This window comes from Parasteatoda tepidariorum, chromosome 4 (genome assembly GCF_043381705.1).
Source record: "Parasteatoda tepidariorum isolate YZ-2023 chromosome 4, CAS_Ptep_4.0, whole genome shotgun sequence".
Taxonomy (NCBI): domain Eukaryota; kingdom Metazoa; phylum Arthropoda; class Arachnida; order Araneae; family Theridiidae; genus Parasteatoda; species Parasteatoda tepidariorum.
In genome coordinates, this window is record NC_092207.1 from 66895634 (window position 1) to 66914763 (window position 19130).

General features: G+C 27.7%; 2 protein-coding genes across 4 annotated transcripts in view; one reads left to right on the forward strand and one right to left on the reverse strand.

The window, feature by feature from the left end:
- Window positions 1–4915, forward strand: part of LOC107441258 (CUB and Sushi multiple domains furrowed) — a 106178-nt gene extending 101263 nt beyond the window's left edge. For both annotated transcript variants that reach the window (XM_016054457.3, XM_043045797.2), the window contains exons 19-22: window positions 403–441; window positions 1677–1715; window positions 1821–1893; window positions 2315–4915. In XM_016054457.3, coding sequence (XP_015909943.2) covers window positions 403–441; window positions 1677–1715; window positions 1821–1893; window positions 2315–2627 — 464 coding nt within the window. In that variant the 3' untranslated portion in view covers window positions 2628–4915. The remainder of the gene's footprint in view (window positions 1–402; window positions 442–1676; window positions 1716–1820; window positions 1894–2314) is intronic.
- Window positions 4916–8455: 3540 nt separating this feature from the next.
- Window positions 8456–15202, reverse strand: LOC107441257 (U-scoloptoxin(16)-Er12a). Of its 2 annotated transcripts, none has more exons than XM_071179997.1 (3): window positions 14964–15202; window positions 11195–11315; window positions 8456–8688 (listed from the first exon to the last, which is right to left on the reverse strand). In XM_071179997.1, the coding sequence occupies exons 1-3, from the start codon at window positions 15058–15060 to the stop codon at window positions 8580–8582; spliced, it is 327 nt and encodes a 108-aa protein (XP_071036098.1). In that variant the 5' UTR covers window positions 15061–15202; the 3' UTR covers window positions 8456–8579. The 2 variants fall into 2 exon arrangements, with proteins under 2 accessions (XP_071036098.1, XP_015909942.1); XM_016054456.4 differs by lacking the exon at window positions 8456–8688 and adding an exon at window positions 9979–10219 and having other exon boundaries at window positions 14964–15184.
- Between the last annotated feature and the right edge of the window lie 3928 nt (window positions 15203–19130).

A 19130-nucleotide genomic window follows, 5' to 3' on the forward strand; every position in this document is an offset into this window, starting at 1 on the left:
AATTATCTCAGTAACTAATTTTTATCACAAGCTTGCGAGAAATTGGTAATTTAAAGAAGGTATAATATTTCAGTTTATCATTGATTTCTTTATGAATACCTGTTAAGTTAACCACCTTTGTTAGTTGACTTTAACATCAAATCATTGATAAAAAACAAATCCTTTGTTAAAAACAAAACACCGTTGGTGAAAAGTCTTTATATATTGACTAACGAGCACATGTCGAAGTGTGGTCGATTGAAACTATACAATGGAAGCAATTATCCACAAGTTCGAAATAATACACAGCTTATACATGTTTTACACATTACTTGTAAACTACTTGTTACAATTTATGTGAATACTTTAATTTTGTTGCGCCTATGATTACTCCGGTTGAAAATTTTGCTCTTTTTCTTTCAGATATTGTCCTTGAGATAGAAAATACTGCTGATGGTCGACGTAAGTTTATTTTATGCAACTTTTTTTCTAGTAGTAAGGACGAGAAAATTTTGCCTAATTTATCTGAAAATTGAAAGCAAAGACAAATATAAATAAATGAAAATTATAAATCGACCGAAGTATGAAAGTCAATTTTCGAAAGAGGAAAGTGAAAAAAAAGAAAATACGAAAATTCTTCTAAACTTGTTCAAAGTTATTTTTATGAAACATAATTATATCAACTAAGCTTAATCCCTTAATGGAAACCTATATTTTACTGCGGCAGGGGTGAACAAACTGTGGCCACAGTGGATAAATGCAAGTAGCGCTTTTGTCAGTTCTGATTCTGAGCCGCAGTTCCTCTTAAGTTCTTGTTAACTTCATTTTATTATTTTTTCTAGGCCACTTCTTAACCTTAACTTCAATGATCAGAGGTACTGAATAAAAAAGTTGTTTGCTTAAAAATTAATCGATCGTGAATCGCGTATGTCTTATTTCTCTATAAAATTACCTTTACACGTCACAAAAAATTCCGGATCAAATTACGGCACAAAGTACTGATACTGTGGATGCATCATCCATAAAATTCATTTTTACCTTCAAATATTATTTCGTAATTCTTACAGAAATATTTATTTAATGATTCAGTGATTTTACAGTAATTAATTCTGTTAAAATTACTGTATATCTGATTTTTTGTTCCATAACATGTTCCGGTAAAAATGAATTTTACCGTAAAAAGTACCGGCTCCCTAAGTGTTGGTTCTTTTTACCCTAATTTGATCCGGAATTTTTTACAGTGTATTAGTGTTCCAGTAATATGGTACATTTGAACTAGTCTGTATAAAAATTGCAACATGGTATACAATAGACTGGCCATCTTTGTAATGCAGTTTTTCAAAATATTTTGTTTAAATTTTTTGTTTCCTTAATTTCAATTTTTTTATCTTTATGCTTTCCATTTAATTATTCCTTTTTTTCATTTGTTATTAATTATATATGTATTCGTATTTATTTTTTATATTCTTCGCTTTCGCTTTTAATATTTTTTTAGTTCTCCGATTTTATTACTTAATATTATGAGTCATAATTCTAAACTAATCATTAATATTTGTTTTTACATGTTACTTTGCTGCGTATTTAATAAATTTTATAAACCAAATAAATTTCAATACATAAAAGTTTGTTAAAATTTTGCATTATAATTGAATTATTGCAGTACTTGTGTAAAATATTATTTAAACATTTATTTTTAGTTGCTGATGGCCAAGATTTAGACGCTTCGAAAACTATAGGTAATAATTTAAATCTTACTTTTTTGAATCGAAAGGAATATTTTCCTGCTTAACTGGATTTGAATTTAATATATTTATGCCCATTCATACTTCTGTCTTTTGTAGGAATAGCTGTCGCAGTTGGAGCTGGAGCTTTACTGATTATCATTATTATTGCGGCAGCAATCTGCGTGAAAACGTAAGTATTTTATATCGAACGTTCCGCATTTCTCATTAGTGATTTGACAGATTTTTTCTTTTTTTTTCTTGAATTCCACATTAATGTGTGATCCCGAATGCAGATATATTTCGTATATCATTCTAAAAATATTGATTCCAAAATTGATTCTAAATAAATTCTAAAATGATTTTTATTGATTTTAAAAATATATGTTAAGCGCGGTGATTACGGAACACCGTAATGTGTATATATTTGACACCTAATGTGTATATATTTTTTATTTCATTTTAAAAACATTTATTCTAAAATTGATTCTAAACTGATACTAAAATTGATTTTCATTGATTTTAAAAATATATGTTAAATGTGGCGATTACGGAACACCCTGTAAAATAAATTCAATTATAAAAATTAAGTAAAAATCTTGACTTCTTTGCAGGAGGAAAGCTAAGGCAATCAAAAATGCCAGTACGACAGGATTATCAAATAGAATCGAACACAAAGATACTTCCACAATTAGAGCTTATCCAAGCATAACTGCTATCACTGCCAGTGATGTTCATAATGGTTCCAGTTTCGGAAACGGAGCCGTTAGGAATAACCCTAATGGATTAGTAACTTTCAGTAGCAACCCTCAGCCAATATATGCCAATGTCAATGGTCACAGATCCTCAGAAAGAGAAGAGAACGGAATTCAACCCATGGCAGTTCGTCAACTCAGGAATGGTGTCATACAAAGTGAGAGTCTGTAGTACTTTTTAAACAATTCTAGATGAAAAAGTATAAATCACCGTGATTCCCTGGAACTTATCGTGTGTGTCCTTATTTATTATGATGAAGTTGAAAAGACTCCAATTTGATTATGATTCATAGTGTGTTATATATGTACTTAAAGAAGTTGGATTTACAAGATTCCATTATGACTAGGCATAGTGTGTGGTATGCGTACTGAAAGTGTACCGAAAGAAGTTAGATTTACAAGATTCTTTTATGATTATACATAGTGTGTTATGCATACTGAAAGTGTACCGTAAGAAATTAGATTTACAAGATTCCATTCTGACTATTTATAGTATGTGATATGCGTACTAAAAGGGTTCCGAAAGAAGTACAATGTACTAGATTCCGTTATGACTATGCATAGTGTGGTATGCGTACTGAAAGAGTACCGAAAGAAGCCAGATTTACAAGATTTCATTATGATTATGCATAGAGTGTGATATGTGTATTGAAAGATGTTAGATTTACAAGATTAAGACTATGCATAACTATGTGATGTGTGTACTAAAAGAGAAAATTGATTTTTTTTATCCAATTGAAAGTTAGAAAGAAACGCAGGTGTCATTGCATAAACTAAACTTTGCATGTAAAATATGCAAGCTGAACACTAATATCAAACAGTGAATAAATTATTGAACACTTTTTATTCCTAGAAAATTGTGAATGTCCCCAAAGAGTTTATTACAGAAAAAAATTATACTTAGTGAGAAAATGTTTTGAAGATAATGTAAGAATGTAATCAGAATTTATTGAACTGATATGTTTCTGAATAAGTTTATTAAAACAATACTGAATTGGTTATTGAAAAAAGTTATAGAGGAGTGTATTTAAAAGGAAAGTATTGCGTCAAAATTATTGTTTTCAGATTCACTTAAGTTGTACAGTGCACAGAAAATAAACGGACCACCCTGAATAACTTTTGATCTAATGATCGGATCTTCACGTTCTAAGACTCAATCTTAATGGCTCGAGGGGGTGACCTCAAATATGCTAATTAATAAGGGTAGACGATATTTTACAAATCAGACACAAAAATGTACTTTCTCTGAACAAATATACCTTTTTTTCAACGAATTCGGATTTCTAACTCCCAAAATATGGGTAACTGCAATCTGGGAAATATGACTCAAAGTTTTGACCCCTTAATATTAAATTTTAGTTTTTGAGTATTTCTCTATATCTCGAAAACTTTTTAAACGATTCAAAACATTTTTGAACACAATTATAAAATTCGTTCATCTAAAGATAATTCCATGCAAAAAATAACCTTTATTAAATGCTTATTAATTTTTATTATTTTATTTAATAATGGCCGAAAAAAATTTGAATTGTAAGGTATACAATTTTTAGCATCATTTTAAAGAATATAATTTTACATGGTAAAATACAATATTTGAGTAAAATTGATTAAATAGTGCCTGAGAAATCGAATTTTAAATATCTGGCTTTTCTGAGCATATTTGAAGTTATCCCCTCGAACCGTTAAGAATGAGTCCTAGAACGTGAATTTCTGATCATTAGATAAAAATTAATCAGGGTGCTCCATTTTTTTGTGCACTGTACTTCGAAAAGGATTTTTAAAATGTGATAATACTGAAAATCAGAAATGACGACATATCAAAATGGAAAAGAACTTGTGCCTAGCACTGCCGTATTTGTAAGCTTTTAAAAAAGCTATTTTTAAGTTTCTCAGCTAATGTATTACTATAATTTTAACATATTTTAATTGATTAAGAATATTGCTTTTTTCTTAAACTATGTTATTAGATTTTTATTTAAATAATACAAACTACTTCCATTTTAAAAATTATGAAGAATTGAAGAAATTTTAAAATATAAAAAACACTGAATTGTAATTTTTAATAATTATTAGTTATTTATTTTTGACTACTTTGCGTAACTAACATTTAAATATCATAAGAAATATTAATTACTATCACAAAGTTTTATAATACATACTTTAATGAACCTAAAATAACTGCATTAATGCATGTATTAAACTGCTGATTGGTATTAAATTGGTATTAAACTGCTCTGATGTTTCTTTAAAAAACGCATTATAAGGAAGGCAGAGCCTTTCTTTTAGAATCACATTTATAATAGTAACAGAATTTATAATAATCTGTTTAAATTACTTCTTTAAATCTAAGCGGCCATTATTAGGGAAAATGAAAAAAAGAAAAAAACGAAAAGAGAAATTTAAATGTTAAACATCAAATATAAACATACTCTTTTTTATCAGTGAAAATAAAGAAAATATGATGTAGATAATATGACACACTTTGCAGTGTAAAGATAATTTAATGTCCAGTTTTATATACTTTATTTCAATTGTTAATTTACTTTTTTATTTATTGAAAAAAAGCTGTTTTTAGCTTTTTAATTTATTTGTCTATGATAATGTATTTAAAGTAAAATTTGAAAAATATCAGAGTAGTTAATTTTGTTTTTATTCATTTAAAATAATGAAATTCGAGTATTTTCAGTGATTGCGGTACTAATTTAGAAGGAACTTATTAATGTAAATTTTATTTAATTACATACCATTAAATCATAATTTTAAACTTAAATGTGTTTAGATTTTAAATGTTATTGCTTTAAATGGGACCAAAATCCGATTTATTTGAATATGTCAGAAGCATTTTAATAACAGTTAAGCATTCTGATTTCGTTAAATTAGCTTTTCAAAACTTAAAGGAAGATCTATTATTACAAGAAGATTTTAGCTTGAATTGATAAAGCTTATATTCAAAATACAATAATCATGTTTTTTAAAGACAATAATGATGAGAAAATTGAATTCCGTTCGAAATGAAAATTAAAAAGGTATCATGAATAACATAAATAATCATATCAATTCCAAAAATATCAAAATTTCATAGTAATAAAACAGTTTTCCATTTAAAAAATATATAATTTTAATTGTTGAAAAATATTATCTCATTTTCAAACTGATTATTATTATTTTTATCAACAAATAAACTATCATGAGTTCTTTTTTGGAATACTAATAAAGACCGTTATCACATGAATATCTGAAATATCAAGAAACTTTAAGAAAAGAGACATATGGCAAATGTAATTTTTTATAGGAATAATTATCAACTATGATTGATGACTAACATTTATGTATAACAATTTTATGATTAATATCTTAATTTAAGTTCAATTTTTAAATAATTACAAACATTTTTATGATCCACATATGTTATTATGTCATGTTATAACAATTGAAAATGTTCCTCTGTCACATAGTTTTAATTTTTTTTTCATTTTAATTTAAACTTATATGTGTATAAATGTTGCATATATTATTTGTGATACTCTTAAATACATTTGGCTGGACCAATCATGAAAACCAAATGTCTACTCAAATGTGAAAAATAATTTACATGAATTTTTCCAGTTTTCTACGTGTGTGTACATTTTAATAAAATGGTTTGATAAGTAGTCTAAATTCAATTGTTATACTTCATGGGCACACTTGTTTTATTAGTTTAAGGTTAAATGCCTGTATGTTAGATTAAATAAGTTCACTAATTTTATCATGAACTGTTTTTAATACACTTAGGTGAAATTAAAAGAAATTATGGATATTTAGTAATAAACTTTAATTTAATATGACATTTTTAATGCACGAAAAAATTTCATATTCAATTTAATATTCAACATAAACTTATTTATGTTTAAATATCTGCTTAATTGACAGAACTAAATGAAAAAATAATCTTTGTTTGTATTTATGTTTTTATTGCATAGAGGTTGGAACAAAGTGATATAACACTGCTACGTTAATTTTAAATCTTAATACCTAACAGCAAAAAAAGATTTATCTATGAAAAAAAATTTGTGTTACTAACTACACTGTAAAAAACTCCTTATCGAATTACAGTATAAAGTACTGGTATTTCGAATGCATCATCTGTAAAATCTATTATACCGTAAAATACATTTTAATCGCGAAATATTACTGTAATTTTTACAGTAATATTTATTTAATTATAGATATTCAGTAATTTTGCGGTAATTATTACTGTAAATATTATGGTATAACAGATTTTTTTTTGTTTCCTAACATGTTCCGGTAAAAATAGATTTCGCGATCAAAAGTACCGACACCCTCATTGCTAGTATTTTTTAACAGTGTACTTTAGTTTTATAGAGGCAATTCGTTTTTCTATAGATCCTGATAAAAATGCTTATATCACCAATCACAAGACAGAAATATTTTGATCCTGCAAAATGAATCCTAGTAGTAAAACAATTGTGTAACAATTTTTTTTCTTTTTTGAGAAAAATAATTCTTTTCCTAAAATGTGGCTAGGTGCTAATGAGTTTAGAAATAATTTACCTCTCAATGCAGTAAGAGTGGAAACTATTGTTTGCCAAAATTGTCAGCAGATATTGGAAGCTCTCGATCAAAATAATATCTGTGTCTAAGCATAACTTTTAATAACTCTACAGTAATTAAAAATTTTTAGAAGCATGTGCCCTCTTTTAAAGGACACATAATAAATGAATAAATATTTGCTTTATTCTAAAATTAACCAAAAAAAATGTCTACACTGTAAACCTTCGGTATCAAATTACGATATGAAGTATAGGCACTTTGGGAGTACCATCCGTAAATTCCATTTTCACCAAAAAATATTATACCGAAAATTTCACAGTAAAATTTAATTAGAGAAGTCCAGTGATTTTAAAGGAAAAAATTACGATATATCATATTTTTTGTTCCGTAACATGTTCTGGTGAAAATATATTTTATAGTAAAAAGTACCGGCAACCTGAGTGCTGGTTCTTTTCAGCGAAATTTGATTCGTAATTTGATTCGAAATGAATTTTTACAGTGTAATTTTCTTGATAAATATGCAAATAATATTTCCACGTTGGCCAACATTGGTTCAATGGCTAGAAAAATTACTTATCGTTAACAAAAATGCATTTTTTTACTAATTGTTATTATGATTTTTCTTAAAAAAATGTTATGATGACTTAGTTCTTTTTTTAATTCGCGTAAAAAATTATTCCCGATAAACAGTTTGTATTTTTTTATCCTGGATATCTCAAAATTTAAAGTCAAAGTTATTAAACCGCAGTCTTCTTTTTCAACCTAAATAAACTTTTTATTGCCTTATTTGAATATTTCTTTACAGAAACACGGCTGCTTAAAAGTATAACATTACTTTTCACTGTAAAAAATGGATGCTAAAATTTTACAGAACTTTCTTTGTTTTTGTTGAAATCGTGTCCTGGTAAATGCTCCGAAGGAACATTTCGTCAAAGTGACAAAATAACTATCATCACTTAATTTTCAAAGAAAAAAAAACTCCTAGTGCCTTTTCTAACAATCACTTTACTACATATCTGGATCACTGTTACCTTAATAACACAAGAAAGACAAATAGAACAGAGTGAAAAACTACACCCCTGTCCGAAGCGAAATTCAAATTCATGATCTTCCTGGCAGGAGGCCAGCCCCATAACTACCGTATAGCTGGTTGGTTTATTTTATCACTTTATTTACAATCATTCAGCCTTCATAATAGGTTCGATATTCTAGTTAACTGTCTCCCACAATGCACTACGATGAGGTTTCGAGTTGAGGAGACATTTTCGTCATATATTTGAGAGTTCCCGTTTCGTCCCTAATCACGTGATTTCGTGAAGATACATATAATTCTCAAACTTGACAAATATAGCTCAAGGATTGCTGAATCGTCAAAAATGAAAGTTTTATTTTTGAGAGAGTTAAGACTTCAATTCTTAAGGATTGAATTAAACATTTAAGGTACTAAAATCAAATACAACAATTTTATTCCAGTAAAATTAAAGAAAAAATACATATATATTTACATAGTCTATTTAACTTTGAAGCACATAAGCTCAAAGCAAAATCAATCTCCATACACATTATATTTTGCTCACCAAATAATTCCTCCGGGACATTCTACTCTTGGACAGCAATAGGGATAATTTTCCCCTCTTCCTGGTGTTAGCCAGCATCCATCTGGGTGCCCTATTGTACTGCATCTATAAAATTGTTTATTTTTTGTTAAATATTTACATAGTTGATAAAAAAAATTATGAAATATCATATAAAAAGTAAAAGAACATATTGCCTGAAATTTAAATGAGAAAATGGCAGCTTCATTTTGATTAATTTTACACACATATATATATATANATATACCGAAAATTTCACAGTAAAATTTAAGTAGAGTCCAGTGATTTTAAAGGAAAAAATTACGATATATCAGATTTTTTGTTCCGTAACATGTTCTGGTGAAAATATATTTTATAGTAAAAAGTACCGGCAAACGAGTGCTGGTACTTTTCAGCGAAATTTGATTCGAACTGAATTTTTTACAGTGTAATTTTCTTGATAAATATGCAAATAAAATTTCTACGTTGGCCAACATTGGCTCAATGGCTATAGCCATATTGGCTGGAAAATCACTTATCATTAACAAAAATGCATTTTTTTACTAACTGTTATTATAATTTTTTTTAAAAAAATGTTATCATGACTTAATTCTTTTCTTAATTCGCGTAAAAAATTATTCCCGATAAACAGTTAGTATTTTTTTATCATGGATATCTCAAAATTTAAAGTCAAAGTTATTAAACCGCTGTCTTCTTTTTCAACCTAAATAAACTTTTTGTTGCCTTATTTGAATATTTCCGTACAGAAACAAGGCTGTTTAAAAATCTAACATTAATTTTCACTGTAAAAAAAAGATGCTCAAATTTTACAAAACTTACTTTGTTTTTGTCAAAATCGTTTCCTAGTAAATGCTCCGAACGAACATTTCGTCAAAGTGAGAAAACAACTATCATTACTTTTTTTTCAAAGAAAAAAAAACTCCTAGTGCCTTTTCTAATAATTACTTTACCGTGGGCACTACATATCTGGATCACTGTTACCTTAATAGACAAAAGGAACAGAGTGAAAAACTACACCCCTGTCCGAAGCGAAATTCAGATTCAGGATATTCCTGGCACGAGGCCAACCCCATAACCACCGTATAGCTGGTTGGTTTATTTTATCACTTTATTTACAATCATTCAGCCTTCATAATAGGTTCGATATTCTAGTTAACTATCTCCCACAATGCACTGCGATGAGGTTTCGAGTTGAGGAAACATTTTCGTCATATATTTGAGAGTTCTTGTTTCGTCCCTAATCACGTGATTTCGTGAAGATATAATTCTCAAAATTAACAAATAAAGCTCAAGGATCGCTGAATCATCAAAAATTAGAGTTTTATTTTTGAAAGAGTTAAGACTTTAATTCTTATGGATTGAATTAAACATTTAAGGTACTAAAAACAAATACAACTATTTTATTCCAGTAAAATTAAAGAAAAAATACACATATATTTACATAGTCTATTTAACTTTGAAGCACATGAGCTCAAAGCAAAATCGCGCTCCATGCACATTGTATTTTGCTCACCAAATAATTCCTCCGGGACATTCTACTCTCGGACAGCAATAGGGATAATTTTCCCCTCTTCCTGGTGTTAGCCAGCATCCATCTGGGTGCCCTATTGTACTGCATCTATAAAATAGTTTATTTTTTAATAAATATTTACATTGTTGATAAAAAAATTATGAAATATCATATAAATTGTAAAATAACATATTGCCTGAAATTTAAAAGAAAATGGCCTATTGCCGTTCGAAATGCTAACTTTATTTTGATTAATTTTACATATGTAAATTTTTCTTACGTTCAGTAAAAAAAAAATAATAATAAATAAAGAAAATAAAAACCCTAAATGTTATTTCTCAATTTAGATATCCGCATATCTAAAGTTGATATTTTTACAATGTTCTTAAACTGAGCTACTAGATCTAACAACTACGTAATTTGTACTCAAATGTACAATTCTTGAATGAATATAATTTTTGAAATTGAACGTGGAACAAATAGAACAAATTTAAATCATTGAATGAAAGGAAAGCAGAATTGTATAGTTTATACCGAAAAAATCATGCTGAATAAATATGGTTTTGATAATAATTTACTTTAATAACTATACAAAATCACTAGAAGAGAATAAAATCAAAAAATAGATTTGTATTATGGCTACAATATCTAAACTTTAAATATTATATAAACTATACATTTTTCTCGAGCAGAAATTTATGTTCTCTAAAAATCGATTAAGTAATTGAAGAAAAATAATAATCTAAAAATATTAAATTTTACTATAACGGATAGACTTTTGCATAAAATGCTTTATTTCTAAGCTTTCTTCAAGAAGCAAAAGAAAGAAGACATGATGAAAAATCAATGAATCAAAATAAAAAATATTCTAATTTTCATAAAAAATTTTATTCATGAAATAATCATATTTAAATTCAATAAAAGAATTTATTTTTAAAAATTTTATTTTTGTAACTTTTAATTAAACCATAACTTTTCAAACGGAAATTTTTTATTGTTATTCAATTTGTAGTTTTAAGGTTGAAAAAAGTTAATTCTGTTTAAACACAATTAAGAGTAAAAAATGTATCTAAACTAACTTACCCATAACCTTCAGTGTATAAAATATCATCGTAAAAGACACACGCTATTTTTTCACATCTGTCTTTATCGTACCAAGTAGCCCCAACTGGATGCACCTGCCATTCATCATCAAGACATTCACCTGAAAGTTAATTAGCATTTTCAGCTGAAATTAAATGCATTTATCTAAATAAAAAAATTAACAATCAAAGTGCAGGGTGAAGAATTTTGTAGTTAAATTTGATTCGCAATAACACTAACTTTGCAATAATAAATTTGATTCGTAACAGAAATTGGACAGTCTACATAAGTTGTTTGAATATGCATGTCATATTGTCAGTGAAGTTTTTATAAATTAAGTTTTTCCCGTATAGTTGTTACAGATTTAATCTTGCATCTAGTTTTAGTAGTAGAAAAAAATTATAACAAGAAAAATTAAAAATTGGAAGAATTAAGAAGAAAAAAAAAAGATTGTAAACAATAGCAACGAAAAAACACCCGATAAACCTATAATATAAAAATAAAATGGTTATTTCTAATAAAACTGATGGAATTTTTTTTTTGTATCATTAACAAAAAATTAAAAACTGAAACATAATTTGCAAAAGCGAGTGAGTTGAGCAACCATATACATGAAAAAAATATAATCTAATATCTCTATTACAGGGATCTCTTCGATATGTCCCTATTATAGGGATATACAGAATATATCCCTGTTATAGGGATTATCTAATATCCCCTATTATATTGAGGGTGTACTATTTCCGTTTACATATGCCTTTTCTAAGTCTTTAAATGATGAAATGAAACAAAATTTACTTACAAAACAAGATTTTAGTGAAATATCATTTAATTTAAATTAAATTAATTCGAATTGTATCTTCAAACTCCCAGATTTGTAAGGAATTTTATGCATTGTAAGAATAGCTTACGAATCATATACACTGGAAAAATGAAATGAAATGAAATAGATAATAGGCATAATTTAGGAATAAATTTGAGAATTAAAATAGAAAATACAAGTCTCTTTTTTTTTTAAAGTTATACAACAATTTTTTTTCTAAGAGAGCTCCAAAAATTGACTTCCTATATTTGCATGGCTTTAAAATTTCTCATGTAAATTTATGTATCTTTTAACAATAATTGTAATTTTAACTTATGTTATTTAAAACAAGGGAAAAATATAATCCTTTTCCTTGTTTTAAATAATATCAGATGCATTGATAATTTCAAATAATATTATGAATAATGCATTTTTGACAGAATAAATATCGTACATTATACGTCAAATTTTAATATAAGATTATACCAAATATTATAATTTTTTTTCTTGTTCATGAATTTTTAATATCTAACTCGGGAAAAATTCCAAAATCAATTAAAAAATATAGCTTTAACTATTTTTATTTATTTATTACTAATTTAATGTACTAAGTAACAAAAACACAACATTCATTCAACAACTCTTGGACGTCCTATAAACTCGTGTAAGATGCAAGACGAACTGCATTTTAACTATTTTAATAAACAAAACATCAGAAACTAAAACATTTGAAAAAATAAAACGCATGCAATCGAAACTTATAAATAAGGGTGTTAAAATATTTTATTAAATCGATCTTTCCGCGACTGCATGTAGCTCCGTTTTATTTAGTTATCAAATTACTTAATTATGCTTTCAAAACAATATAAAAGCTTTTAAAAGTTAAACTCGTCTAACAGAAACTTAATTAATGCTATCTTTTAAAATATATATCATATTATAATTAAAAAAATGGTTATAGATTGGAATCCTAGACTTAGCTACTTATTTCGATAAATTAGGAGAACACTTCGTTCTTAAAAAAGAAACAATTATATGCAAGATCATTGGATTTGATTGGACCACTAAAAATAGAGTGTCTTATGCTAACATGCTCTTCACAAATCAAAAGTGAAATAAAGAATGTTTTTCTAATTTTGTTTCACTGTGGAAGAAAATCTCTCTCTTCTGCAAGAGACATTATTTATTATTCTTTCATCAATAGGAGGTGTTGTTATTAGAGACGAATTTCTTCAGTGTAGCATGGTAACGTTCCTTCCTTATTGTATCTTATTAAATTTATAAAAGAAAAATGTTGGTATTCTTTCTTATGAACACAGAATGGAATCGCCTTTTTTTAGAGAAGGAACACCCAAAACACATAGGAAAAATATTTGTAAATAAACATTAAAAAATATGTATCTTCTTATTAGAGTTAAAACCTATTGCCTGCGAAATCACTCTATTAAATTTAATGATCTAAAATGAAAGGTCTATTTAAGCTTTATATTCCATGTTTTTCTGAATCATATTACTTCAAGCATATATACAAAAAGTATACAGAAACGCATAATGTAACATCATTTAATATTTGCAAAAATGTTTTTTGACAATAATTTTTATGAATAAACTTATGAAAATTTTTTTATGAAACGTAAAATGAAGATCTTATGATTAAAAAAAACAATTATCATAAATCTTCCTAATATTAAAATAAAAAACTTTAATAGTTTTTTTCTTTAAGTTTTAAAGTTTTTAATGAGACGCGCAGGAAATCATTGCATTGAAAAAATTAGTTCAAAACTTAGCGAATTACTATTGAAGAGGGTGTGATAAAAGCACTAAGAAAAAGCACTGTGAATTTGTTTCTAATAATCGTTGTACATCCCCTCCGTGCTTCTTCTGTAAATGAAACAGATTTTGGAGTTTATAATCTCGCCTTTTTCATAAATTATTCAGCAGTTTTTATAACGATTAATTTATAAATCTTGCACAGTATGAATTTCTGAATGAATTTTTAGAATTCGTGTCACAAATAGAGCAAAATAAAGTACAAATATGAGAGGTCACAAATTCATATTCAAGAGACAAAAGGAATATAAACGCTCGAAATCTTCTCAGTTAGGAGAAGGCGGGAATAAGAAGCAAAACCAATTTGATTTTTAGTAACACCACCATGAACCAATTTGATTCCATGGTGGTGTTGCTAAAAATCTTCTTTCAACTCATCCCAGTTTCCGCCGGTGATCAAACAGTTCCTTTTGTTTTCAATCAAGTCTTCGTCAGTAGTGATTTGTTGAGCCACGGTGGCTCAGGGAATAGAGCATTAGCCCCCAATGAAGAGGCCCAGGTACGAATACTAGTAGTGGTTGGTAGATACGAATTCTGCTACTGGCTCGCACTTACTAAAATGCTGATGTAAAATATACTCAGTGGTAGATGGATCGTGGGTTAAAATCACCTTGCCATCGGGCTAACCGTGGAAGTTTTTCGAGATTTTATTCTGTATATAATACAAAAGATGATTAGTTCCATGAAAAAAGTCCTCCATGAAGACAAGTTTATCCCAATGCTTGGTTCAGGAACTCCCTTGTCTTGAAAATTGAAAGTCGTAAACTCAGGATTGGGTCGGCTGTTAAATGCAAGTTATAAAATAGAATGAAAAGTAGTAGTTTGTTAAATTTCGTTTTCCCTAGCTTGAGTATTAATTTGCCAGTCATTATATACATGTTTTTTTAATTTACGAAAAGGATTCTAAAACTAAAAAATATATTTATAAAAGGAGGTGGTTACAAAGTAAGGAGGTGATTTATATATTTCGGCAACGAGAAGTTTATGTACTTACTATGTATAATAAATAAAAACTGCTCTTAAATAAACTTTACACATATTTTTATTTAGAAAAATAAATATTATGGTGAATATATTTAAAAAAAAAACTTTTCTAAAACTTCATCAAATAAAAATTCTAAATAGAAAAATAATTACCCATTCCGAAATGTTGTGGCTGCATATATGTATAAGCATTAACACTAATTAAAAAGTTGATTAGGAAAATGAGAACTCTTTGCTTCGTAACCATCATGCCATATGCATTTAATTTCGTCTAAAATCCTAGTTACATATTTTTCTTGAATTACATGTTGAAATTTCCTTTCATAAGAAACCAAGAAGTTTATTTGCAGGAATTTGCTCATTTTTATCGAAAACACACATAAGAAAATATTGATTCAGACAACAGTAAGATTAACGTACTTCCGTAGTATGCCGGAAGAAATGACTGATGCACTTCCTCAAAATATCTTTATTGGAAAAATAAACAAAATATATAAACATAAATTTATGCAAACATATAATGAATATAAAACCCCAACATATTACTTTCGAGTATTTTAAAACTAATAGAAGCTAAAAAAATTATTTCATTTTTAATTGCCCATATAACTTGCTCGTATTTGTATTGCCATATAATTTGATTCAAATTCAATCCAAAACAATTTTTTCCCTTTGCCCACCCAATTGACCATCGTCAATTAGGTAGTAGAACATAATTGTTGGCTACTCTTTCAGGAGCACCATATTAGGTGGGCAAACATTTCTCCCACCGTAAGAACGGAAAGTACAGAGAATGAAAGTACATCAATGCCATGTTCGGGATTCAAATCCAGGAGCTTTCTGATGCGCGGTTGGCTCCCTGACCCTTACACAATACAGTCGGCTATTCAAAATATATAAATCTTTCTTTTGTACAATATGTACCTTTCATTTAATTGCTTAGAAACGTCCAGCTGTAAGACACAAATAGATGAAGAGCCTTGCTTTCACCTGCAATTGGGGCTAGTATCAAACAAGACAAGAACAAGGATGGTGAAAATTAATAATTACAATTAAGGCGTAAGAAGTAACGAGTTCCAATTATCTTATACCAATAAACGTAAAAAAAAAACAAACAAATAAAAAACAAAACAAAAACTTGTAGCACATAAACATATAGCACATATTTTGACGAATAATTATTACAAGTTGCAACAAATGTGCAGTGTGCAAAAAAATAAACGGACCACCCTAAAGAACTTTAAATCTAATGATTGAATTTTCACTATCATAATGGTTTCAAGGAGTCATCTCATATGCCCTAATTAAATACTGCAAACGATATTTTAACTTACGAAATCAGACACAAAAATTTACTTTTTCTGGATGCACATACCGTTTTTTCGGCGGATTCGAATTTTTGACTCTTAAAATAACATTCGTAACCAAAATCTGTAAAATAGTTTGTTCAGGTTTGTTCTCCCCGCGAAGCCTTTTTTGCGACCCGCGAACTAAAATATATTAGTTGGCATTTTTTTTTGCAGACAATTTTCGTAAGAAATCTGGATGGGTTTAAAATATTTTTGTTTCGTTATAAAAATCCTAATTTCTCCGTTTCTGTGAAATTTAACATACCAACGGTGCAAAAAACATTTTTTCTCAGGCTTTGCATCCAAGAAAATACAAAAATAAATAAATAAAAAATACAAAAATAATCGTGTTACAAAATAATACTTTTGTCTTGTACAACTTGATAAAAATCTGACAGTAATATTTAATGTTCCTTCAAATTTAAAAGAGTCCTAGATAAAATTTTGATGAAGTTGCGGCCCGCCATTTGACTGGTGTTTTTAATTGCGGCCCCCGGCCTCATGTAAGTTGAAAACCCCTGGCACAAAAGAAGTAAACTGTATACTATCCAATCGATATCACTTCGTATCAAAAATTTCGTTCTGAAGTGTTACTGCAAGTTAAACTGGCTATAAACCCCCAAAACAAGTAGCAAAATGTCTGTAATCGTGCGAATTAAGTGAAAAATGAGAAAAATAACGAGANAAAAACCTAATTTCTCCGTTTCTGTGAAATTTAACATACCAACGGTGCAAAAAATTTTTTTTCTCAGGCTTTGCATCCAAGAAAATACTTATTCAAATACAAAAATAATCGTGTTACAAAATAATACTTTTGTTTTGTACAATTTGATAAAAATCTGACAGTAATATTTAATGTTCCTTCAAATTTAAAAGAGTCATATATAAAAGTTTGATGAAGTTGCTGCCCCCCATTTGACTGGTGTTTTTAATTGCGGCCCCCGGCCTCATGTAAGTTGAAAACCCCTGGCACAAAAGAAGTAAACTGTATACTATCCAATCGATATCACTTCGTATCAAAAATTTCGTTCTGAAGTGTTACTGCAATTTAAAGTGGCTATAAACCCCCAAAACAAGTAGCAAAATGTCTGTAATCGTGCGAATTAAGTGAAAAATGAGAAAAATAACGAGATAATGGCTTTCAGGAATAAAACTTTCAGTGATACTTTTAGGGTATAGTCAAACTCTTTAATTAATAAAGGTAGAAAACCTACGAAATATTGGATATTTTTTATTTTCTTAAAACTATTTTTAGAGAATTACCAAAAGTTCAACATACATATATAATGTTAGAAAGTGAGAGTGAAATAATAGATGGTAAGGTTCCTTCGAACATTATAAATTATAATCAATAAGAGATAACAAAGGCATCTAAATGTTAGTGCCAGATTTTTTTTTTCGTTTACTATTAATTAATGTTTAGTTCGCAGGAATCTGATGTCTATCTTTCTCAAAAATAGAAAATTTGCATGTTAAAAAAAAAGGGGAAATTAATAGAAAAAACTAACTTACTTAAGAGCTTTCTATGGCAGGGAACCAAAAATTAATATCCAATTTTGAATTCTGATTCCAATTTGATACATTTTTACCTCTTCATCTTTAGTTTTTCTGAATTGCAAAACGTTTGCATTTAAACATACAAATATTTTTAATGCGTTTAAAAAAAAGTTTTTGCCAAGGGAGACTCTGAATCACTGCTGCAGTTATAGTACCACACATAAGAGAATTATACGTAAATATTCTAGAATTTGCTTTCAAAAATTGCTTGCTATTTTGAAAAATGGCATACTATTGGTTTAAGAATTTCAGTACAAAAGTAATTTACTCATTTACAAGTTTAACTCAGCAAAGTATTTAATAGAAATGTTTATACAAGGAATGTTAACATTATAAACTCTGTTATTTCTTTTAACTAGCAATGAACTATTTTGGGGTACAAATATAACTTTAGTTATATTTGTACAATTTCTTAACACAACTTTTTTATAATAGTGTTCCGAAACTTTCAGTCAGAAATAATTAAAAAAAAATTCATTCTTAATTTGAAATTAATCTTTAAGTTAATTTTTAAACAATATAGAATTATAATTATTATATGATGTTAAATTAACAATAATTAATTAAAACAGGATTAAATTCCTTTATTTGTTTTTAACAAACTCAATAGAGGGCAGCACTAAACTTATCATTACTGAAAATCTATAACAATTTGGATTCCTTTGGTTCTCATCTAGTCTTAACTTTTAATCCTTTTTTAGATATTGAGCAATCTCACTCAGAAGCAATTAAATTTAAGAAAATGCAGTTGCGAGAATCCTCATTTTAAACAATCTATTAAAAATATGACACATTATTTAAATATCAAACTAAAATTAAAAGTTTAAACACAGTTTGTTGAATCTATCTTTTGCAATGTGTACAGCGCAAAGAAGAAAATTCTATATTATTACATTAATGCTTTGAGATAGACTGCCTATTTTCGAGAGCTAAATGCTAATCTCAATATTTCAAAGGAGTGATTTCTATGCTAAGCATTTAATGCAGATGATATTGAAACTGTACACAAAATGTACTTCATCTTGAACTATACATTTTTTGTTAGGATTCAGATTTTTGGTCCTTCAAAATATGGGGATAATCAAAATAAAATAATATATAGTCCCTTAGATAAATAAAATGTAGTCCCTTAGGCAAAACAGCAGACGAAATTTTTGACCCTCTAATATTAAATTCCCCCCCCCCCCGCATAAATACTAATAAGATTATCATGTTTTCAGTATAGCATTATTTTATGGATTTCATTAGCTTTTTAAGCAAATCAAGAAATTTTTGAACAAATTATGAAATTTATTTATCTAAAAACAATCAAATGTTAAAAAAATAGTTTTTAATAAACTTATTATATTCTATTAATTTAAATAATATTTGAAATAATTTTAAAATGCGAGGTACACGAAGTTTCAGATAATTT